The sequence below is a fragment of the Sardina pilchardus genome, chromosome 2, assembly GCF_963854185.1.
Source record: "Sardina pilchardus chromosome 2, fSarPil1.1, whole genome shotgun sequence".
NCBI lineage: Eukaryota > Metazoa > Chordata > Actinopteri > Clupeiformes > Clupeidae > Sardina > Sardina pilchardus.
Window position 1 is genome coordinate 10,308,437 of NC_084995.1, and position 24,807 is coordinate 10,333,243.

At 42.5% G+C, this 24,807-nt stretch overlaps 1 protein-coding gene across 1 annotated transcript; it reads left to right on the top strand.

Moving 5' to 3' along the window:
- The first annotated feature begins 15,811 nt into the window (after positions 1–15,811).
- On the top strand, positions 15,812–20,118 carry rgs18 (regulator of G protein signaling 18). Its single transcript, XM_062518258.1, has 5 exons — positions 15,812–16,065; positions 17,031–17,135; positions 18,277–18,338; positions 18,742–18,908; positions 19,623–20,118. Exons 1-5 carry the CDS (start codon positions 15,947–15,949, stop codon positions 19,875–19,877), a joined length of 708 nt encoding a protein of 235 aa, XP_062374242.1. The 5' UTR covers positions 15,812–15,946; the 3' UTR covers positions 19,878–20,118.
- Positions 20,119–24,807: the final 4,689 nt, after the last annotated feature.

The following is a 24,807-nucleotide window of genomic DNA, read 5'->3' on the forward strand; positions in this document are numbered from 1 at the left end:
GCTCACATCCCACATACATGTAGTGCTGGCAGATTATGAGAGGCATTGTTGGGTGTTGACACTGACTCGATGCAATCTAAGTGGGTTAATTAGGGCAGGAGGCCCAACCCCTGGGGCCTCTTTGGAAGCACAGTCTGATCTCTGTCTGAGGTTAGAGTTTGAAGTTGCATGGTTTGAGGGATCGCTCGGAGAAAAACTTCAAAAGTTTGATTAACGAAAAGTGCTGTGCATGCCGCTAAGAAGAAACGGAGATTGGTTGATCTGTCTGCCCGACTCCAAGGCCCAGGGATAGCGGCGCCATCGCAGCATTCCCACACGCTCGCAGCTGTATGATCACAGTATGCGAACACACATCTGAACATAAATGTCCGTCATCATTGATCTCATTGCGATTAACATATTAGTTTGTTTGGCCTAAAATGATTTATCGATAAAGAATCCCTTATCACTTCAACTCTCTAAGATGAAGTGTGATAAGAATCCAACATAGTGTTTTCAGGGAAAATGCCAGTCGAGTGAAGGAAGGTTGCCAAACCAGTTTCCCATAATCTCTTTATCAGACATGTTAGACCAAAAGTAAAGTAAGGTAAAGTCTGGTACTAGCAGACACTTTTATTCAAAACAACTCAGCAAGCCTAGCCACACATCCAAACATCAAAAATTGCAGTTGGAAGAATGTGTATATATTTACAGTAAAGGTAGGCCAACATACACTGTTTCCACACTACCAATGCTGTTTATGGTCAGCTTGTAAATTGTAGGCAAAGTAGGAGGTAAACAGAATCCCTAATCAATGTAATTGAAATCTTTGGTTCAGCCTAACCAGAGTTAACGCTCTGTCTATGCCTGTCACCATCTTAGTCACAAACGTTTCCTAATTGTGAGTCCCACGACCCTATTCACAAAGTGAATAAGTCTGCTTTAAATTGCATATCAGCAGGCTTGAGAATCGAACCAAGACCAACCAATTGTCAAGCAGCAACACTTCTGCTCCACAACACCCATCCATTGGCAGGAAGTTGATTCATGATAGCACTGTGGGCGGTCCTTCCCAGCAGACCTCTTCTTTCAAGCAGGTAGCACTCATTGGCTCAGTATGGGGTAAGTCATTTGACATCTGGATCGCCCTAGTGACCAACTGCATCCTGTGCAACCATGGCTGTGGTTTTGGAAACATGGATTTTTTTTTAGGTCACACAAGGATAAAGGGACAGGTGGGCACCAAGGGCTCCTGTAACCATGGTCTGTTGATCCATTTTTTTTAGGCTGCTTTAATTCAGTCCTTCCTGGAACTGTCTGTCATCTCCACACACGGACAGTGTGCCGAGAGTGGAACAAGAGCGAGAGGGCCCGTTATTGAAGGCCAAAGTGGCGCTCAGGGAGCAGGACTCAATAAGACGGTGCACTCTCTGGTGGGCCGTTTTCCTCCACTCTGAAGGGCTCATTTTCTTCTGCCAGTAAATGACTCTTCTGCACATACTTGACGACGCTTTCAGAGCCGTTGGGTTATTCTTGAAGAATGTCACACAGAGTTTCATACAGTTTCACTTTTAGCCACCTTTAATAAACTGTTGAAAAGAGAAACGGTGAGAGCCAAAACACATCAGACATATTAAATGAAAAAAGGCAGTCAGATTGCATATTGCATTCATTAATTGTACAATTAGGCACACTATGCAGAAACTGAACATAAATCTCACATGGATTTACACTGTTTAAAGATAACAAGTTAGAAAATCAGGTACAGTATGTTCATTTGCATAAAACTGAGACAAAGGATGTTAAGTTGTCAGGTTGCAAATTTTACAACATATCAGAGATACATCATATCCGAGCATTCATCTTTAGTGCATTTTGACATGCACTTCCCCCATGACTAATTCAGTAGAATTAAAGCAGAACTTCATTACCAAGCTCCTGGCTGGGCTTTGTAATAAGCTTTAGCAAGTCTGCAATATGCATGTGCTAATTGCCCTATTATCAAAGATTAGGTGTTAAATAATTAATGTGTTCATTATGGTGTGCAATGTGTTGCCACTGTAGGCAGGAGGCATGGATCACAGTGTTGCATGAGCAGCTGAATAATGACTTGAATGGATGCATACTTGATAATGACAGCCCATCCAAATACCTTTATCACTGCACTGGTTGATGAAATCATATGTGTACAGACAGAGTGCTTCAAAATGACTGAATTCACAGGCCATCAAGAGTGAGGTAACAACGTCTACCTTAGCATGGAGGAGAGGTCAGCATAACCTTTAGGAGAGTTCTTTCCAATGAAAACAGGACAAAGCATTGAAATATATAGGCGGAGGAATTATTCTGCATAAGTGCAATTGCTTTGTTTATTTTCCTCTTTGATTCATTGGCAACACATAGTATTGTTTATAATACTTAATTTATGTTAATGAATAGGCCTATATGACATCATTGTTATGGTTTATGCTTTATGCCATCATGCGAAACAAAGTAAGTTCACAGCGCTTGCCAGCAGAGTAGTCCTTAATAATAATTGGTAAGTGGCTATGTGGCCCTATTTCTCTTTTTGCAGTTTGAAAAAGTAGGCTATTGGTGAGATTTTAGTGCCTTGAGATAATTTGAGTCTTTGCCGAGTGCTTTTTAATGTCTTTGATGTGAATTGTTTGATGTGTATTACATGCAGAAAAGATATATTTCTAATTTCCTATACTACTGACCCAGTGAATTCTTGACAATTGCTGTATTCTACGTGTGGACTTTTCTGTAGTCAACATCTTTTTATGCAAAGAGAGTTCTCACAAAATGCATTCCATAACACACAGAGTTGTTGATACAACAAACCATGTTCTACACCCCAAATGTATCCATTGTCTGGGTCATTTGCTTGGAAAACATTTTCAAAAGCTATGTAGTGTAGTTATGTAATTATACCCTAACTCGCCATTAGATAATACTGTCCAGATAAATCTATCATTTACCATTCCGATCAAACATTGTCCTCAAAAAATGATCTTTGTTCAGAATCTAAATGATCTAAACGCGATTGAGAGTGAGTGGTCGTGGGTAGGACAGCGCTGGAAAAAAATGAGTTAATTTCCTGACACAGCCCTGCTGCCATCCCTCCCTCTCTCCCCGTCTGAAGAGTGGGCTTTGATTATGGGTGCACCTCTCTGGTGCTGGTAATGAGGGTGGAGGTCAGTGTTTTATATATGCTCCAAAACATCTCAGGCTCATTTACACACTTTGCTATGATGAGAATATTTTTTAATTACAGAGAAAATGGGTAGACTGAGGTCTTATCCGTCAGAACAGCTTAAAAAGCACAAGGTTATCGCAAGGGCTCCAACATTACAGGAATGATTACATGTTGAAATGGAAGCACAGTGTTCACAGGAAAACATGAAGGTATGCAGAACAGTGTAACCATTTATTTGCGTAATTGTATGCCCCTTGGTGCACTTATAATGAAACAGGGGGCATGATTTAATCTCAATACTGTGTCCTTGATTTCTCACGTAATGGGGGCATTGAAGGTCTTTTAACGGCTGGAATTTCAATCACATTATTCAGGACATGCTTAACAAACAAGAAAATGATACTTTAATGCACCATGTCAATCTTTAGGTCACTGCTGCTCCATTCTATATCCTCAAAAAACGGAAAACTGTTATCTATCGTATTATTCATTAACAACTGAAATGACTGTGATTTACCAGTTAGAGCAAAGCCGTAGCCTACAGCACAGACAGCGCTGTACAGTAACACACAGCGATACACACTGTGTCAACACACCTTAATTAGCTCGTTGGCTCCTTGTAGTAACAGCACTCATCGGTTGACTGAAACCAAGAAAATCTGTTGTACCAATATAATGTGTCTTGACTGGCAGAATCTGCCTTGTTGTGACCTGGTTTCTTTGCATATTAATTTGTTGCTCAGCTTAGACTCCTGACAAGGGGGATTTCAAAGATAACGGTCTCATTATTATACCAAAATGATTACCGAAATAGGTTTCAAAGACCATGTTTTCCAAACAGTTGGGTCTAATGAGTCTCTCTCTCTCTCTCTCTCTCTCTCTCTCTCTCTTTCTCTGAAAAACACACACACACACACACACACACTCAAGAGGCAGTCCAAGTTGACAAAAAAATGCACTAGAGATGATTGCCCCATTTTACACTCTCCTTCCCCATTTATGGGAATACAGATATAACCACGAAGCATCAACCCTCCCATGGACACTGACAAAAAAAATCCTCACAGACAGTATGAATCATTTTCTCCTACACAGTACATCCGCTATGCAAATCTATCCCCCATTGTGCTCTGGGAATCCTTTAACCCATATGTTTGTGGGTTTAGAGGGAGAAGGCACTGATAGCACCTGGTTTGAACAGTGCTGCGATTCCATGTGATTTCGTGTTTTTAACAGCCCTCATATATCAATCCACATAGGCTACATACCGCATCACTGGGGAGCAATTATATCTGTTTGTAAAAATCATTGCACTCTTGGTGCTCCCACTTGCATCCCTTCCTGTGGCGTGTTGTGAAGTGTACAGTATCTGTATGCTTTACCATGTTTTCACAGCCCTGTTACGGGGAATTCAAACGGAACAAAAGATGAACAGGGAGAGAGTGCATTCCAAGGAAATGTTTCTTGAAAAACAGTCACGCCTTTCTGAGTACAAAAGGAGGCAGCGCAAGAGGAAAGTGCATCAAAATGGAGGCCTTTCCTCCGAGTCCCCGGAGAGGCTCCTGCACCGACAGAAATCAGTCAGCTGAAACTGATCTCCACATCATCTCTGGCATCCATTTTGAGGAGGTGTCGTCCTCACCCCCTTCTCCCCCCCCCCCCCCATCTCCCAGGCTGCTGAAGCGCGGCGGAACTGCTGTCACAGTTTGAACCAGACGTTTCATTCCTCTCCGGGAAAAAAAAAGGTGTGAAACATTGAGTAATTCTGCTTCTCAAAAATGACCCTGTCATTTCTGTGTGACGAGACTTGACAGATGAGCGTTCGGGGGGGCGTCGGCTGGCCTGCAGGGTCCGGCTTCCTGTGGGCAGTGAACCTGTCCAGAGTGATGGGACTTAAATGTGCAACCAAGACAGTCATCCCGAGAGTCCACCTCCCTGCCCAATCGTCCGCCTCCGTGAACGAAAACAAACTCGTTTGTCACGTCGCTTAGTCAAGGAGGAAGCCTTGTTGACATGGTGTTAATCAGCGGCGAGGACCTGCTGAGTGGCACGCGTGGGGACGGAGGGGGGAGAACGTCACGCAGAGACAGATGAGACAGAAAGATCACAGTGATAGCATTTCAATGCATCTTCATACATCTTCTGTCCAAAACAACAAGCGAGCCATTGTAGCAATGACATGGCAATGTATGGCATCAAAATTTCCATCATAAAGTTAATTAACAAGGTCACAATACTATTGCACATAGCAGCGAGATAAAAAAAGATGTATTTTTTACTTTTAATTATATCCTTCTTATGTTTTTACTTTTTACACTTAATAATAGCACACTAATAACGGTATTTTGAATTGTTGAACTGAACACATCTGCTAAAGCTATAGGTTATCTGATGTAGTCCTCTCTTAGTCCCTGCAGCCTAAGTAATGAATGATCCATTCCAAGAGCACTTGCTACAGACCCTGCAACGACGTCTACTGTGTGGTAATCAGTTCAGAGCCCATCATCGATGGTGACAAACAATCAATTGGGTAGAGGACAGTTCCAGCTACGTTCTGCTATGAAACCAGGCTCTGTGGAAGGTTCATTACACAACCAGTAAATCTGAAATCTATGCTGATCAGTTTGAAAGTTCAGTGAAGTTCGAGCTTCACCGTTTCCTCTCTCGGTTCCCTAAGAGGCATGAGGCCGATGCTCATTTACCTCACAACGTGACATCATCTGCCACTGTGCAACTTCCAGAACGGAAATTAATCCAACCACCAGATATCTCTAAACATATTATCCTTTTATATCTGCTAGATTAAAAGTGAGGTTATCTTGTTTTGTCTCCATGCAGATGAGTACTTACTCATACATACATATTCATAATCACAGATTAGATTATTTGACTTCCTCTGAATATCAAAATACACAGAAACTGCCCTTTCTATTGAAAATAACCTTACCTGACCATAACAAACTTCATTTAAGCATCTTCTCTTTTGGGTCTTTCATTGGTAAATAAGGTAGTGTTTTCAGTAACACCACATTAACTGGATAACGAGCACTGCAAAGGGCTCTAATAGTTCCACACGCTGCACTAAACAAACCCCTGGCTAAACCACACGTTTAAGAGACCATCAAGCCTGGAATTCAATTGATCGCTGCATTTTGTTCCTGGGGGAGGCAGACAGACAGAAACCTCTCTTACAGAGAGAGTGTCTATTGATCACCGCGCGCGTGCCATGTAAACTCTGATTTGTGTCCGCCTGTCATCCAGCGCGGGCCGTTTGGGAGGCGGGGATCCATCCGTATTGGCACGCGGCTCTGAGGGCTTCAGAGCCCTGTAGAGTGTTCATAGGGCTGCGACGGAACACACCGCCCGGGCCTCATTAGATGAGAACAGTCAGGAGGGGACTAAGGGACAGGACTGTCTAATCATCCTACGGGTCATCAACTCTCCCTATACTGCGCAAAGTCACCTTAGCTTAAGAGGACTGCGCATCACACTCAGGTAGCATTGGCTGGTGTGCCAGCCGAGAGATTAAAGTTGTGAAGGCCTGTTTAGGTTGGCTCTTTATCATATACCGTGGTAGCAGAATTTTGTAAGACCTCTGAATTTCTGCAAGAGGGTATTGTCCATCACAGGGCCAGCTAATCATTGCAGTGAAGAAAGAGTAGCAACAGTAGAAAAAGTGATAGTAGTAACTAGTTGTGAGTCATATCTTTGAATGCTCATTAGGCCAACTGTTCACATATAGGCCAGTTTGAATATTGCTCTGCAGGTGTGCGCTAGTGCTTTAGTCATTACACCAGAGGGTGCTCATGACCATGTTTGTGCTCTAGTGCACAACCACACACCCACACTGATCTCTATTCACACACATCTGTCAGGATTGACATCTGTCCACTTTACAGAATGCAAAGCAGTGTCTTAAATATATTAGCATAAAACAGACTTTATTTGAGGCCCCCTTCAATTGATCAGTTTGTCTTCACCGAGGGACTCTTAACAACTCCAATGAAACATTAATGAAGCTCAGTCAGCTATCAGCTTCAGAGCAATCTATTGGTCTGAGGACACTTCTTCTGGCCCGAAGAACTCTAGATTGACAAAACTTGTGTGGAAAATCTTTTTTGTTTAATATTACGATCACTGTCAATTGTTAGAGCAGAACATTCATATTTGTTTTGTGCACTAGATGGCAAAAGGATCACCAAATAGTTGATCACATAGTAGCTGACATGGAGATTGTCATCAGCTCAATACAACAGTTAATTCTATTCTATGGATTATAGTATACACATTATATATATTATATATAGGCCTACAAGTGGCCCTTTGATGAATAACTGAATGTTGCTCTTCCACCTGAGAAATGTGACTTCATCTGTTTTCTTTATCTCTGCAAAAACGCTTTACACTAAACGCTAAAATTCTTGTAAGCCAGTTAACATAGAGCATGCAAATCCCCCTAGTTAGTGGTAGGCTTTCAGGTCTGTTTCACTTGCGGTTCTTCACAGGAAGTGGACTCCTGAGCACAGCAGCCATTTTGGTGCTTTCTGTCGTGTCGCATCCAGACAGCTGTTTGCTGCCTCAGAGCCGAGAAACTCGCTCTTTACAGGAAGCCGAGCGCTTTCTGGTAAAAAAAGAGTGGCACCACTGGGGAGGGAGGGGGGGGGGGGGGGGGGATCCCAGCATGCATGTTTGATGGTGCTGACACTGTGCTGTTTATACTACCACTTACTACCACTGTGATGACTGCTATTATTATGATAAACATGAATGATAAATACAGCCTGTTGAGAGCTCAAATTAATGCAAAAAAAAAAAAAAAAACCCAACTCAAGTTCCTGCCGCGTTGTCATACTTTTTGGCTGACTCCATGCCATTCTCAGAAGCCTGTCTCGCCAGCCGGCATGCACAATTGCTGTGCTCAGAAAGAGAATGGCTAATACAGGGATGCTGATGAAAAGGCCGGAAGAGCAGAGGAGTTGGTGGTGGGGGGAATGGGAGGGGGGGAATGGGGGGGTCAGCAGGGGGTCTGGTCTCATGCCGGGGTGCCAGGCAGCATCCTGACGCCCCTGTGAAGATGGAGGCTGTCAGTCGGACGCGTTCTGACACACCCAGGGCCACCCCCCACCTCTAACAGAACACCCCACCCCCCCCCCGCGCCTCCACGCCGCAGCGCCTGCCCCCCGTCTCATTTCCAGTGCGCGTCGGAACACCCGGAGATGAAAGTGTGCCTCTGAGGAGCTCCGGGTTTCTCATCAACCAGGAGGAGGAGAAGGATCCAGGTGGCAGGAGCGAAGGCGCTGATGCGCGCAGGGTTGGGTTTTGGACAAAAGAGCTTACACAAACATAAAGCACCGACATTATTCAATTCTGTTTCATTTGATGTTTTTTAGCCCCCCCATGCTGATCCTCGTTCATTCGTACTTTTCCCCCATCCCCGCACTGCAAGCCAAATAATATGAATATTTTAAAAAGGATCCTTGAGATCTGAGCCGTATAAGACAGTAGTTGACAGGCTCCAATCTATGTGTGCTGTTTATGTGCAAAAAAGAACAAGTCGACCACATCTAATGAGAAAGCCAGTTTTATCTTTACTGTGTGTTGGGACTTGTGTTGATCTCTCTGTGTCCAGATAGGGACAACACAGTTTGCGTTGTTTTCTTTTTTATTATTTGTTACACAATATGTGACCTTCCACGGCGAAATCAGTCACAATGTCCAAATTTTCAAAATCAAAGTTATTACGTTTTCAGGAAGGGGCATAATCAACCTTAAAAACGATACCTATATCTAATGAATTGAACGTCATATTACTGAAATATAAACATTCAAAGGAGTTGAGTTCATCCTGTCATGCCAATAGAAAAACGGAGAAATCTGCCTTTGAAGTTAACCGTCGGCTCAACACTCACGAACGCTTTGTAAGGTCGCCGCTATTACAAGATTTACGGTACTTGTATCAACGACACAGCACGCGGATGGCTTGGTGGTTGTCGATGAGTGCATTTGCCGTAAAGCGGCAAAAAACGAGACGCCTCTAACTTCCTGCTTCCTCTAACTTTCTCACCTCAACAAACTCACGTTTTTAGACTACAAAAGGTCAGTTTTTCGGCGAAATGTATTCACGGCCGTACAGTGTAGACCCCCCACTGTTTCAAAACACTTACAAAAAAAAATCCACGATTTTAGCACAAGTGACATAAATGGCCATTTTTCTCAGAAACGCCTGTTGCGACAAGCGACTGGTTTTGCCGTGGAACGTCACATATGTGTTGAAAACAACACTACTTTTTTAAACACATCTCTGTGTCCAGATAGGTACAACACATTATTTTTAAGAGTGCATTATCCACTTCTAACTGCACTTTCACAGAAAAGGCTTCAGCCTCACCCCTGTCTGGTTTTCTGAATAGAATTTCTCGTCAAACTGCAGTTTACAGCAATGTGGATCTAAAACTAATCCCTGACATCACCATAGCTTTTTAATAGATACCTGGAACGTGTATTCAGACAGTAAGCTTATCTTATCATAAGCACAGTTTCACTCTCTCTTGCATGTGTCCACTGTTATAAGACGCTTGCGTGCACTAGTGTGAGGAGGTGGTGTGGTGAGGACACTGAAGACAAAGGGTCACCTATTTCCAGCCTCACGTCTCTATCTCAGCCTCACGTCACATGGCTCTGGTGCAGTGATCTGCAGCTTATCAACATCGCTAACAGCCACGAGGCACAATAACACAGCCAACCACTGGACTCGACTGGGTTTTAAAACAGCCAAGGAGTCCACAAAAATGTCCACTACAATCCAACCTGATCTCCTCAGTGGTTCCCAGAGGTATTTCAGGAGGCCTGCTATACTTTTTATTTGGTACAGTCATGTTACCTTCAGAGTTAATGTTTGTCTGCTAGGTCAAACTTAGTGATGGATATTTTAACTAAGGAAAGTGATTTTAAGCAAGTCGTTGTTAGTGTGAAAATCACACTGTGACGGGGATGGCTTTGCGGCGATGGAAAAGCAGGAGACCGTGTTGATGTTTAAGAAGACTGCCAGCAATTTATTTCTAATTTTGTAGCAGGTAGCATGCCATCAGGAGAAAATAACAATACCAAATCAATCATTAACTCTCAAAAATATAGCAAAAGTAACTTAAACAAATCCTCTTCAATCATAGGATATAGTTTCAAGCAGGCGGAATATTAGGCCTCTAAGCAGGTGCGCAGTAACCTGACTTTCGCCAGATCCTGTAGTTCGCTGTCTGCTTCACACAAGGATCTGGGACTTCTCGATAGGAGATGTATTTCTGAAGGCGGGTCCTTGTAAAACATCCTCGCATGTGATTCGATAAACCACTTGCCTGTTATCTTGAATGACGTGCTAGGCTTCTTCAAGCTCTTGCCAAACCCGGTCGGAAGAAGAGTAAAAACATCCTTGCCACCAATAAATGTCTTCAAAACTATTCTCTGTTAATCTTTTAAAGAATGAATACTCGATAGATTCGACAAAACGGTTGAAATAGCAGAATCAATGTCAGCACAAGACTCCTCGCTGCGTGCCGCCATTGTTATTTGAATCAAACACTCGCTTCGGCGCTCCTGATTGGTTGCTTATTTTTTGAGCACCGGCCCAGGGGTTTGGATTGCCCTCGCGTCCAGACCCTTGTGTGGAGCTCAGCGAAACGCCTCTGGTGGAGCATGGCGGAACTACAAGGGTCTGGCGAGAGTCAGGCTAGGTGCGCAGTGGCTCACCTCAGACCATAGACCTCTGAAGTTCGCCTACAAAAAGGATCCAAAGCTGCCATCTTTGCCCATATAAGGAGATCCGGGAGTTAATTGAAGCTAACTGCCTATGGCAAGTTGCATGGTAAGTTAGCTCTGGGGTAACAAAGATCAAAGTGTGCCGTCTTCACCTACCGAAGATCACAGTATCCACTAGACGGCAGTGGACAAAACTATGTAGTGAAAAACGTCTGCATTTCCAATGTCATCATTCCCGCTAGAGTTTAACAGGTGCGATAATTGAAAATCCCCATGTTATTTTCCCATAGAAAAAATCTTAAGATACCGGATCTCCTTATTTGGGCAAAGATGGTGGCTTTTTTGTAGGCGAACTTCAGAGGTCTATTCTACCTCTCACTGCCCTACTCCCTCCAGAGACCCGTCCCTAAAACGTCCCTAATCCCTACACACTTCCACTTCGTTTGCGCGTTCACGCGAGGGTCCACCACATTGAGTATCATCCGAAACCAAATCTGAGTCGAGTAAAGTGCCTAGGGAGAGGGGCTACCACGCCTCCAGGAGCAAGTCAGCATGGATGCTGACTTGGAGCATCCATGGAGATGCCGCAGGTGCAACCGTTTTCACGTGTTCGTGCAGCTCGTGTAATCTCCCTGCTAGTTGTTTTTTGGTCCGTATGACAGCATTTACAGACAAAAGCGTGATTTAAGCTACATTGTAACAACTCATGTTTAGTTGTGTTCAGTACAATGTGCAAGATCGTACAGAAGTAGGCTGTAATATTTAAACACATGTGCAGGTCGCATTTACAGAACTTTTATAATTTGATGTTAAATAAAGCATAAAATTCAACTCCTCACTCATAGTAATGAAAGGAGAGAAGAGGGATGTATATCCTAATACCCATGGGTGTCCAGAACATCTTTATTGGCAATTAAATATATGTTGCCTTCATAATTTCTATGAAAACAAATATGACGTCAATGTTCTTCTCCATTCAAGCGCATCCGAAATGTAGCGCTGTTTTAACCCCTACCCCTTCAATGCGAATGTTCTCCACACCCACGAGCGTGACTTGAAAAGGAAGTTCACTCGCTAACCGAGTCGAAGTGAGTAGGGACTCGGAAAGGGCCATTAACTCCCTGGCCTCAACCATTAAAACCAATTAATCAATTAGCTAACCAAATGGACATGCTCAATAGAAATGCTCACAACCAGATTCCAAAATAAAAGGCTGACAATGCAATACAATTACAACATTCGCTAATTCACAGTACATACTAGTATATATTTAGAAAAAAACCAAACACCCCCATTGTCTTATACACTTGACCTATGCCCGTCGATGAGGTCACACTTTGAACACACAAAGGTCTAGCATCACACAGCGCCTGCACAAATGCATGTGTTTATTCGCCTCAATGTGGCTAGAGGCGTCTCTGCTCAGTGAACAGCTCACGTCCGTACGGCTGGCTTGTCAGGTTCCCCGCTGTGAACTTGAGAAACATGGCAGCATAAACTGTTGCAGGACAAAATGCATTAAATAAAAAAAAAAACAGCTAGATGACGCAGATGCTGCTACCCCTATCTCACTACCACAAAACAAGATTTCTGTCTAATGCAACTTGCCCTATAGGCTCAATGGAATACATGTTTGAGTCCACCTTCTCAAACACTACTGCCTCCAATATCGGCTGACGTTACAGGCATTTCAAGGTTATTTCGTCTTTTTGAATATTGCAAGGTGACATTCTCACATGTGTATAAGAATCTGTAAAAATGGCCACAATGTAGAGTAGAATGCACAACTGCTGCCACTTCTAGTATTCTGGAGGTACAGTACATGTCTCAACTCCTGTCTTCTAAATGAACAACTAGATGACATAGCGCTGGGGTAATTATCTTAATTACAGAGGGGAAAGCACTACGTAGGAATCATTCATCTCTTCACATTATCTCCAGCAAACAATCTCTGAATAGCTGGCAAGTAATTAATACCATACAGGCTGACATGTGGCTGGGCTGGAGGCCTCCTCTCAGTTTAGTGCAGTTACAGTATGTCTTGTCTCATGTCAACCTAAATTAAAAGAAATCTGTCAAAGTCAGACCCTGACCCCTGAGTTTGGTATAATCTCAAAAGCCATTAGGTTATTTTTCAGAGGTCTTTCCAGTGGTGTTGAGGAGAAAGTCTCTTTGGCTCCATCAGCCTTCTCTGCTCCACCTTGTTTCTGGGAGGCCAAGCAGTGCTCCTACTGTGCCCAGCTCTGCTAGTGTCCTCTATAGGTCTGGAGCATAAGGTGCTGTGTCCACCAAATGCGTTTTTTACAGCCAGAGCGCCCAAAACCTCCTCCTCTCGGCGCTTCGATAAGTGTTTATTGTTGCTAAGTTACCAAAACCAGTGACGGTTTATAACGAGAAGTGCCATTGACGAGCCCGGCGCTGTTCTAAAAGTTGAACAGATTTCAACTTTGAGCGCTCTGAGCGCTGCGACAAAAAACGGTCGGCGCCGACTTTTTTTTCCGCCGAGGGCGCTCAGCGCTGTGAGCGCCGAGCTACATAGACTTAACATTGAAAATTGTCGCCGTCGGCGCAAAAAACGCGTTTGGTGGACACAGCACCTAACTGAGTCTGTACTGTTACATGCACTACAGTTCCATCAGTTGATTTGCTTTCAAGATACTGTTTTACGGGTGATATGTACAGTAAGCTTCACCTATTGAACTGTTTGAATTTGCCAACAACACTGATACCGTATGTAAGTCGACAGTAAGTCTGTCTGTCTGCTTGAAGGGCCAAGAGCACTTGAAGAACAGCAGTTGTAGCAACTACAGAGTCTGGATGAAGTCTTACACAGACAAAGTACTGTCATGAGAGCAACCAATGACAAAGGAACAGAAACGCAAAAACAGGCGAATACAAAGTTTCAGGAAAGGTCTGCAAGGAGAGGAGAACTAAAGTACATTATGGAAGGTCAACATGTTTTTGTCTCCTCAAACACCGTACCACAAACTCTATTTTTGTGAGTGCAAAAAGTGAATGACAACATCAATATCTTAGATTAGCCAAATCTTTAGGGGCTTCAATATGTTGGGATGATTAATAGTAATGGTCTCAACATCATATGAAAATGTTTTACTTTTAGCAGTAAATGGAGTTTAACTGAAGGTGTATTAATCTAGTGCTGGTGATTGTGTCTATTTCCGGTCATGTTAAAATACTAATGGGTCTAGGTCTCTACTGACATTTTGGGAATGCGCAGTGTGGAAATCCAGCTTTAAAGGAGGATGTTTGCAATAAAAATCAAAATGAGTAAAAGAGGCCTTAAACCTCTGAGGAGGTAATGTGGCACTACATTTTGAATTTCAATATAATGGGCCCTGTAATAGGCATATAACTGAATCCTGCATGTGTTATGTGAGAATACGATCTGTTTCAAGACAATACTGTGCGTTCTCTGGACTGTAGACATACATAAACAACACTGTTTGCACTTTTTATCGTTCTGCTGGCATGCAGCTGAGGTTTTAATCCCTTTGGCAAAACCATGCCAGAAGATGTCTATTTGACATTCTTCTCAGGTTATGTTGCAAAGTCAGTAGTGAACATGTCAGGGGATATTGTGTGAAAAGTATGGCCATATACTCTGCACACCAATACGGTATATATATAACAGACATTATTTTGAGTTTTCAAAAAAGCACAATCGTTTTTGGATGATTGTCATGATAAACTGCAATTTAAAACGGATCAATCCTGATAACAGTAAGAACAACTGCTTGTTGGCTCAGAACAATGTAACCCAAACATGACAAAATAACCAGGTCAAAGACTCGCAGGATTCAAAGAAATAGCTTCTACTGTAGACAAATAATGCTCCCAGAGACAGATATGGCTCTCTTCACCAGGGTGGATGTTTCCGTTTCCCAACATCCACATGTTGATGATTATCTTGAGACATAGTGGTCTAAAAATGTTTCCATGAAACATGTCCTTCTATGAAACATGTCATTCAACCAAATGCAGAACCGTCCTGAATGTATACTGAAGTAAATCACATGCAAAGTTATTGGGGATATTTAATTTTAGCTGAAGCAGATTTCCAGTCGGTTGTTTTATTATCGCAAAATTACACAAATGAGCAAGTCTTGAGGAATCATTCATTCATTACAATTTTAGAAAAACAGAAGATGATCCAATGTATTGTTTTTTTTTTCTTAAACACAACTTCCACCAGATATCTGTGGGCACACAGTGAGACCACAGAGAATCCTCCATTGTTACGGCAGACACATCTCCTCTCATGGATTCTGCCACTGTCGCAGTTGTTGTTTAGACAAAGATATCACATTTGTCTCTGTCGGCCCCAGATTGCTCCAATTCCCTGTTGTCATTTGCTGTGTCACAGTGTGTCTGTCCATCACCATTAGAGCCCTGATACCGTGGAAACAGTCACGTCAGGTCTCCCTGGACATAGCCCTCTATTCATTTCATTTGACTTCACTGTCTCCGCTGTGCCTAGCTGGTGGCTAGATGGTCCGAGAAATTCGGCGCTTGTTTGAAATACTGTGCCCAAGCATTCTTGCAACTGCATTACACAAACTGCACAGTGACTTTGAAAATATAGATGAACATATAGATGAACATCAACATTTAGATGGCATAATGTATAACATGTGCGGATATCTTTCAGCATTTTTAGTGTCTGTGGCAGTGCACTAAAAGAGAGCATTATATCTGGTCCTCATCACCATTCAGCTCAGGGTGGTTTAGGGCAGTCTATCCTGCAGGTAAATAAGAAAGCACCCTGTATCAGCTTTTAGGGCGGCAAGCTCAGCTGGTACGCTGGAAATTCTGTCGAGCGCAGAGTGTTCGGTAAGCACAAGGTAATTTCCCACCGCCGGAAGCTTAGAGAGAGGTAGAGGAAATGTACTGTTTACAAACTTTAAAACCAAGACTACTCCCTTTACTGAAGTGTTTAAGTAGCTGTGCACCTTTCTGAGGGTTTAACTTCTTGACTGACAGACTAAGGGGAAGAGCATGGAGACCTTGCTTTTTCTATTTCCTCACTTCAACTTTTCAGCCCCCGAGGAGGAAGCATATTTCAACATGTTCGACCCAGGAGATGACAATGCTCTGTTGAGGGACAGCAATTTAAGGTACGTTTTTGACGCCAACCCTGACTAAAATGCTATATGTACTGTATGCTCTGCCAGACATGATTTGTTTTCACATGTTGTTGACTATATTTCAATTCATAAAGATTTACAGAATTCACTCAACGTGTCAAATGAAGACACTGCAACTTCCTTAATTTTGGATTGCTCAATGATGTAAGCTAGTTAGAGCGGTGAAAGTAGAAATGTAAATGTTTGCATTATTGTATATTGCACAAAATATTGTACAAAACTTTGTATTTTCTAAAAAACAAAACACAAAAATGCATAAAGTGTTTTGGTGAAGATCAAGTAAGATTTATAAATCATTTTGCATGAGCGATACGAACAATTCCCTTTCTAGAGCTAAGCTTATCTTACTGGAGATGTTTGTGTTCATGAGTCTGTACCTGATAGTTGATAAGCAGTATAAGGGTACGCAGTTTTAAGAGAAAAGTGGTCTTCTCATTGTTTGATGTAGTACAGGCGTGAATGTTGAAAATGCTGAGGCGAACGTACGAAAGACTGTACAGTATGATGAAAGACACAGTGCCTGTGTGAAACTGTTGATGTCGTCAAAAATTAAGCCCACAGATAAGCCCATGGATACAAATTAAAAGTATTAAACCCGGAAAAATATTCTCAAGCTATAATCCTCCCAATTTTGACTTATTGGCAGTACTTATGTAAATGGCAAGTCAGTTTTAAAAAAAACACAAGTAGGCAAAAATAGCAGACTTCTGCTTTTCTCAAAGTTCCCTTTGTCTAGCCTTGATCATATGCCTTGACTCTAACAAGCACACTGAGGAGGAAACAGAGGCCTTTACAGACAACTTCACATCCCTGTCCTTTCTTTCCAAATGGTAGAGGTTGTTCTGGGAAAAGTGCAATACTATCCTTATTTTACTCACCACATTTTCATTCAAAAGCAAACTTGTAACTAAAGTATCACTTTCCCCCCTTCACAGACAAAAAGAGAAAGATCGGAAAAGCAGATTCAGTCTACTACTCTCCAAATCCGGTTCTCATGAAAATGTCAGCCCAGAGAAGAAGGCAACCTCAAAGGTTAACAGGTGAGGCCTCAATCTCACGTGTCTGACTGAAGTTTGCAGCCACTTGTTACACTGAGATTAAGCGGAGGAGAGACCTCAGAAGAACAGGACAAACAAGGGAACTCATAGCTTAGCTGATTGTGAGGGAGTCCATGGCTTTGCCCATGGCACATCATATCAACATCTCAACCCAAGAAAAAGATCTCCAGAACGCCTGATGAGTGGCATGAAGCCATCCTGCGCATCTTAGTCCCTGCATCTACTGCTCGTCATCCACTAGAGTCACAGACTTGATAAACATGCCTGGCAAATAACACATTATAAGACTATACACTACACACAATACTGCAGATTCAGTCAGTATTGTTGTCTGTCTGTGCTTTGCATGATCTTACTTCTGCCTGCCCATACCTCCATCTTTCTCTTTGCCCCCCTTAAGAGCTGAAGTTCTGCTCGGTCTTTAAGGGGGGCAAACTTGGTCCTTAGGGCCGTTTCAGCTCTAACCCCTGCAAAGTGCCTTGAGCCCATTTCAATTGTCTCGGTGCAATAACTATCAAACTGGGTTGACTATGAATCAAATGGACTCATTTGGGCAGTGCATGGTCCTCGTGACAGCATGCCCAGTGGCTGACACAAGAGGAGGCCTGACAATAATTCAAAGTCGATCAGGATTGGGACAGAGCCAGGGGAGGTGCTCTCAAGGCACATCCCCATTCAGTCGGACCACTTCATTTACAGCTGCTTACACACCTGGCCACCACGCAAATCCATCCATGCATATAGTCATCAATATGTCTGCTCTGATGGGACTAAAGCTCCAGCCCGAGCATTGCTAGCACCATGCTTATGATGCTGCTGCTCATCATGTGGGTGATCTGTGGGACATGTATCAAAAACAACAGTGGCTCACTGTCATTCCATTAACATGGCGTCAAGAGGTGTTTGTGATGGATAAGCCTTGTGCACACAATATTATGAGTGGTCTTCAACTGATTCAGTGAATCTCAATTTTGCAGAAATTGGCCTAATATTGGTAGATAGATTTGAAGACAAAGGCATTAACATTCACAAATATTTAATGTGCATTTTGTGCTCTGCATGAGTGAGAATATGCTTTCTCATGCATTTTAATGAAAATAATCAAATGCGTGTGTCTTCTCAGCATATCAACAGACACTGCATTGAAATGGAGTGATTCTTTTGAAGATCTGCTAAATGATTCAGGTAAGGCTTTTCAGTGCACTTTCAAAATCTCTGGGTCCGGGTTTAAAACTGTCCCTCAGCAAGCTTATGTTTAATTATAGTTGGCACTGTATGGTCAGTATGGTATTGGCCACACTGTTTATGTTGCAAAATCGTAGCAGTGGTTTCTAGGGTCTGCATCATTTTCACACTTTCACACAGTCTCTCTCTCTCTCTCTCTCTCTCTCTCTCTCTCTCTCTCTCTCTCACACACACACACACACACACACACACACACACACAACCTTCAAATTATGAATCATATTCATGATTATTATGCAAATCTATATAATATTTAAAGCATCAAGTAAGTATACTGTATACCAATCACTAACTTGAACAAATTCATTTGAATGTATTGGATTGTCCTGTTGTCTCTCTCCAGATGGTGTTAATACTTTCACCCAGTTCCTTCGCACAGAGTTCAGTGAGGAGAACATTGAGTTCTGGCTCGCCTGTGAGGACTACAAGACAACTGAATCAAAGACCAAACTGCTCACCAAAGCCAAGCAGATCTACGTTGTGTTCATAGACAATGACTCTCCAAAGGAGGTAAAAGGCACTCCTTATAGCCACCTTTTAACGCTAGCTCTCTACATTACCATAATAGGCTAACAACAGCCAGGCAGCAAGATCCAGGACACACCACACACAGTGTCTGCTTTCCCTGCCATTACTTTGAGGTCACTGGGCACTGCCACATGTAAGTGTTAGAACTTCAGAGGTAGTTGTGAAGGCATTTTACCTTTGAAATAGGTATCTGCTGACTCACAGATAAAAGTAGGCAAATTGCATGAGAAGTATGACAAAAAAATTAAAGCTGAATTTGACACTCATTGAAAGCAACGCTTTGATGCACGCTACTTTTCTCATGGCAGCAGGGCCCACGAGCGGTGGGGCAGATGACCGTTAGTGAGGCGTGTGGTTTTCCTGTCAGAATGTGACAGCTGTGTTTGCTCGCCTCACTCTCACTCACCCACGCCACACGGCTCAGCTTGAGAGGACTCCTGTCTCTCTGGCTGTGCACCCGGCACACGTGTTGAATGGAAGAGATTATAACGCCAGCACTGTGATGAAACGTACAGCCGAGAGAGGAGAGGAGTGAAGTGTGATGGGGGGAGATGGAGAGAGACGTCTGAGTTTTAGTTGATCAGAGAGGACAGAGAAGAAGTCAGGCAGTCAGGGGAAGTAGAGAGAGACCTGAGGTTATAAAAGCAATGTGTGGGTGGTCTCCTCCTCACTGACAATCACCTGTTTGCCATTCAGATTAACATTGACCACTCAACCCGAGTTGCCATCCAGAAAAGCATCGCCCAGCCCACCCCCACCTGTTTCGACTCGGCACAGGGCAAAATCTATGCCCTCATGAAGAAAGACTGCTACCCACGATTCCTCAAATCAGAGATCTACCTGAGCCTGACCAGGAGAAAAGCCCCAGGTGCTATGACAAGGAGGCGGTCCCGGTCCTTTGTTTTCAATGATCGAGGTGACCCAACATCTGGGTCAGAGTCATGGCTATAGTGATTCAACATGTCTCTTAGATAGTGTGTTGAGTATGTCCATATAAATAAAGACTTTTCCAGTCCTATGTACCTAAATACTAACATGATACATTAATCAACTATTAATAATGTGTCTAGTTTGATAAAGTAGGTTATTTAATGTATTTTTTTGCTATCTTAATCTATTATTGTACTTGTAAAGTGTGTATATAGATGATTTTGCTACAGTTAAATAAGAAATAAACATTGCTATGAACAAGCACTGAGACATATATTCTGTTACTGCTTGTCCTCCTGTGTAGGGAGAAAAGGTAAAGGAATATTCTTCTTATTTCTCTTGGCACACCAAGAGGTGTGACTTGCTGGGTGCTGGAGTCTATCATGTTCTTACCTGATGACATTTTATCATACCTTGCTGGATGAGATTTGTAGTGCATATCAATTATGCATGCTCATAGAGGGTATTGCAATGCCCCTTTTCCCCCTCATTTAAAATGGTGTGGCATCACAGGCTGAATAACAAAGATGGAATTAGCTCACAGCGGAATGATAAATCTATCATCGCCAGTGATTATTTTTCCTACTCCGACAGGAGTTAAAGCGCAGCACAAATCCATATTTTATGGCTGAGCTGTGTTACTCCTGCAAACTTCCCAGCGCACACATATAAATGACTTCTGCCAACATCATAGAGATTGATTTTGTCATCATTTGTGCACATTTGCATGCATTCAGGATCAGACAGCTATACTCATCTGTACACATCGTAAGATTTGGGCCTTCTCTAACTTACTTTAACAACTTTGTGCCAGAAATCAGTGGTTCCTTCTGAAACATGGAGCCGATTTCGACACTATATTGAGCTGCGCATACAGCATCTCGTTTTGGCTTTTTTCTTTCTCTCTCGCAACATGAGGCAGATCCTTGAAAAAAAGAAATCTGAAGAGTTCTCAGATGTCAAAAAATGCGTGTGAGAATTCAACAGCAAAGATGTGAAATGATGAAGCCCTCGAGAGACAAAGCCTTTGGGGAGGTGGAATAGCCCGAATCAAAGAATCATTACAATTACAGTCAGGAGATCCAAACACAACGCGCGCTAGAGGCTCTTCACGACCTGAGGCATGCAGGTGAACCTCCGTGAGGATTTGTTGAGGTTTGGATGTGAAATATTCATAATTCCCTACCCACTGTTGAAGCTCCTGGCTCCCATGCCATTGTGCAAGGCAGGGTCCATGTTCATCTGCGCTAGAGGCATCCGTTTGGACCTCAGTCTTGTGATAGAAGCACAGCTCCCCCCACTGGTCAAAATAGAGCAACAAAGGCTGTTGCCATGGCAGCTAATGAAAACAGATATGTAAAGACAGGAAAAGCAGTTGCAGAACCAAGTAGTCTGGAAATACCAGAGGTCAGCCATTTTTCAGAAGGGCCTTAACCAGAACCAACCGACCAGTTTGGACAAAACAACTCGCAATAAGGATTCAAAATTCTTTCAGCTAGGAATGTACACAACAAGGTATTTACTCAGCCCCTAGATATTCAAATTCCCTGAACATTTCACTATAACATTGAATGAATCCCCCAATGAGCATCCATTCTGGTGATGTACACAACAATAAGACAACAAACCACAAACTAAACCACATGTAATGGCAAGGCCACATCCGAGAGTTAACCACATCTAGTCTCTTAAACAAATAAATAATCTACATAATTTCTCAGAGAAATGAAAAAAGGGAGTGTTTGCATTGATTACACGGGATCCCAATACTAACTCCAAGCCCATCTGTTTTGGAAATCAAATGATCTGGCTCGCTCCATCATTTCAGATGCAAATTGGGCAAGCCTAGGTATTTTCCATTGCCTGTTTCAATTTACATACCCAACTACCGGATGGGATAGGGTCCATCGAGGTCAGTGTGGGCAGCTGCAAAAGGCACTTTTGCTGAAATCTCTCTGAAGTGCTGTATAATGCATCATGCAAGAGTTCCATATGAATGTGATTGTGTCTATTTTTAAAGACGGCTATTGCAGCACACAATTCACTGTTGTCCGTGGACAGCCCTGCAGTTTAAGGTGGAGAGATTGTGTGCAGTGTATCTCATTCTGAAGCATATGCTGTGGTAATGGTCTCTGACTGCGTTGAACAGCCAGTTATGAAGCATGTGGGGGATAGAGCAGTCGAGAATTGCTTACACCAACTTTTCCCGACATGAAATATTCATTCTATTCTCCCTGGCGAAGCGAGTCTCAAACCTCCGCATCTGTGCAGAGGAAACACTTGGTTCACATGTTCATCCATTATACAGATATGCTCACTGTTGAATCCCTCTGCTTGTCAAAGATGGCGGGAGAGAAAGAGTCAGTCAGGCTAACTGATGATGTCAGATCTTGCTTAATCAACAAAACGTTGTGCTGTGCAGTGGCCTCAGGCTCACCTCTTCCTGTTTGCAGCCCTCTATCACACACCATCTTCCACACACACACACACACACACACACAGGACATCTCTCTAAAGCGCACGGGATAACAACAGAGCAACTCAAATGTAGATAAAATACACTTTAACACATCTGAGGTGTGATTAGCACTGCATATAACTAAGGCAAATGTGGTGATGGGTTTCACTGCAACCCTAAAAAAAGCCTTTCTTAAAAACTAGCCCTTTGTCTATGGCTATACACTGACTCTATTGGCAACCCTTTGAGGTTGTCAAAAGGTCAATATGAAATTCTATGGTCAAACCCATTCACACTCCATAACCATACGCAAATTACAGTGCCTATAAAAATGTGATATTTACCCTTATATTGCTTTAAAAATAATAATTTACAAATGTCAAAGTGAAACCAAATTTCTACAAAGTAATGTCAACAGCGGTCCTGCCAGTTGGTGCTAATATTCTCACAACTAGTGAAATGGAGATCACCTGAGTGCAGTGAATGTGTACAGAGTAGCAAGAAAGCTGCGTCTGGAAGGTCCTGCCACTGGTCAATAAGCAATCCTGGCTATAATTCCACCATGACGACAAAAGACACTCAAAACAACTCAAAGTGAGGGGATGGATACAAAGAATGTTCGAGCCACTGAACATCCCCTGGAGTTCAGTGAAATCCATCATTAAGGAATGTAAGGTATAGGCCTATGGCAAATGTGCACATCTGCCTAGGGCAGGCCATCACCACAAACTGAGAGACCATTCAAGAAGAATAGTTAAAAGCTTTAGCAGCTGAGATAGGAGAAACTGCATACAACAACAAGTTCTTCAACAGTCAAAGCTCTATGGGTGAGTGGCAAAGCTCTTACTGAATCTCGACTAAAGTTTGTCCAGAGACATGTTGGAGACTCCAAGGTCAAATAGAAATAGCTATATTGGTCTGAGCCTTTTGCTCATCAGACTAGATGCTACTTTTGGCGGACACCAAACACTGCATCACCACAAATGCACCATCCCTAATTTGAAGCATGGCGGTGGCAGCATCATTTACTGGGGATACTTCTAGACAACAAGCCCTGCTAGGCTTGTAAAGGTAAAAGTAAAATGAATCCAGCAAAATATATGGAAATCCTGGAGGACAATCTGATTCAGTCTGCAAGAGAACTACGACTTGGGAGAAGATTTACTCTCCAGCAAGACAATGAGCCGAAGCCCACAGCAAAAACTACTCCGAAATTCAAAGACAACAGGGTGAATGTTCTGGAGTGGCCGGGTCAAAGCCCAGACCTCAACTATAGACAACCTCTGGCTGGATTTAAAAAGGGCTGTTCACACTTGACTCCCCTCCAACCTCGCAGAGCTTGACCATTTTGCAAAGAAACATGGAGCAAAATGACAGTATCCAGATGCACAAGTCTAATTTGAGACCTATCCACGCAGACCCCATGCTTTAATTGTGGCCCAAAGAAAAGCATCTGATGCTAACTTGATACATGTGTCAATATTTATGCAATCACTTGTTTCACATTCTATGTGTTTAATTAACATTACCTTGTAGAAATCTGCTTTTACTTTTTTTTAAGGCCCAATTAAACTGATCAAGATTCCATTTATAAAAGCAGTAAAAGTGGAAATATCCAATGAGGTGAATACTTTTTCTAGGCACTGCAAGCAGATATTGGAGTGCAAATGCAAAACAAAATCTAGAAAGGCGATGTTATCACTGATGTAAATTACTCCATAACAAACTCCAAAGGACCATAACAATCAGATGAGTGGGCCAAAATAACACTGCCAATATCGCTCAATATTTTCTGATTTTAGTCCCGCAGTATACACGCATACAATGCTGAACTCAGTTGCATTCGCTTCTTATTCTGCGCCTGAATGCATTGGATGTGAGTGAGATTATCTGATTGAGATTGATCTTTGCCAAAAGGGAGACCCCTGCCTGAAGGGAATGAATGCAAAGATGGATAGTCCATCCAACTGCTCTGCGCTTAAAGCCCAGTGAGTTTGCACTGAGAGGCAAGCTTCCACTCATGAAATTCACGAAGGCTGAAAATCCAATACCACATATGCTTTACTTCAGAGTATATTTTGAAATGACTGACAGATAAAACACAGGCAAACCATTTACATTATTTATACTGTCTGTACGTAATGTGTGTATTCTTAGAAATTAATAGCATGAAGAATGTTAGCATTAAGTAGTTTGGATAATAAAATAACCACATAAATCATAGTTGCATGGATCATGGTATGTCAAGTCATTCGAATTCACATACATGTTGGATAACACAGGCTCAGGTGCAATATAAAATGGACATATGTATTTTATAAACTCTCAAGTTCAAAGCCTACATGGACAAATTTTCAACATTAGAAAGTCAGTGCAAATATCTGACTGTCCTGATCTCTCATCTACAGTAAGTCTTTTTAACTCAATAAATGGAATGTCTGACTGACATATCAAGGGTCTCCAACTGAAATCACAAACTCCATTTAAATCACT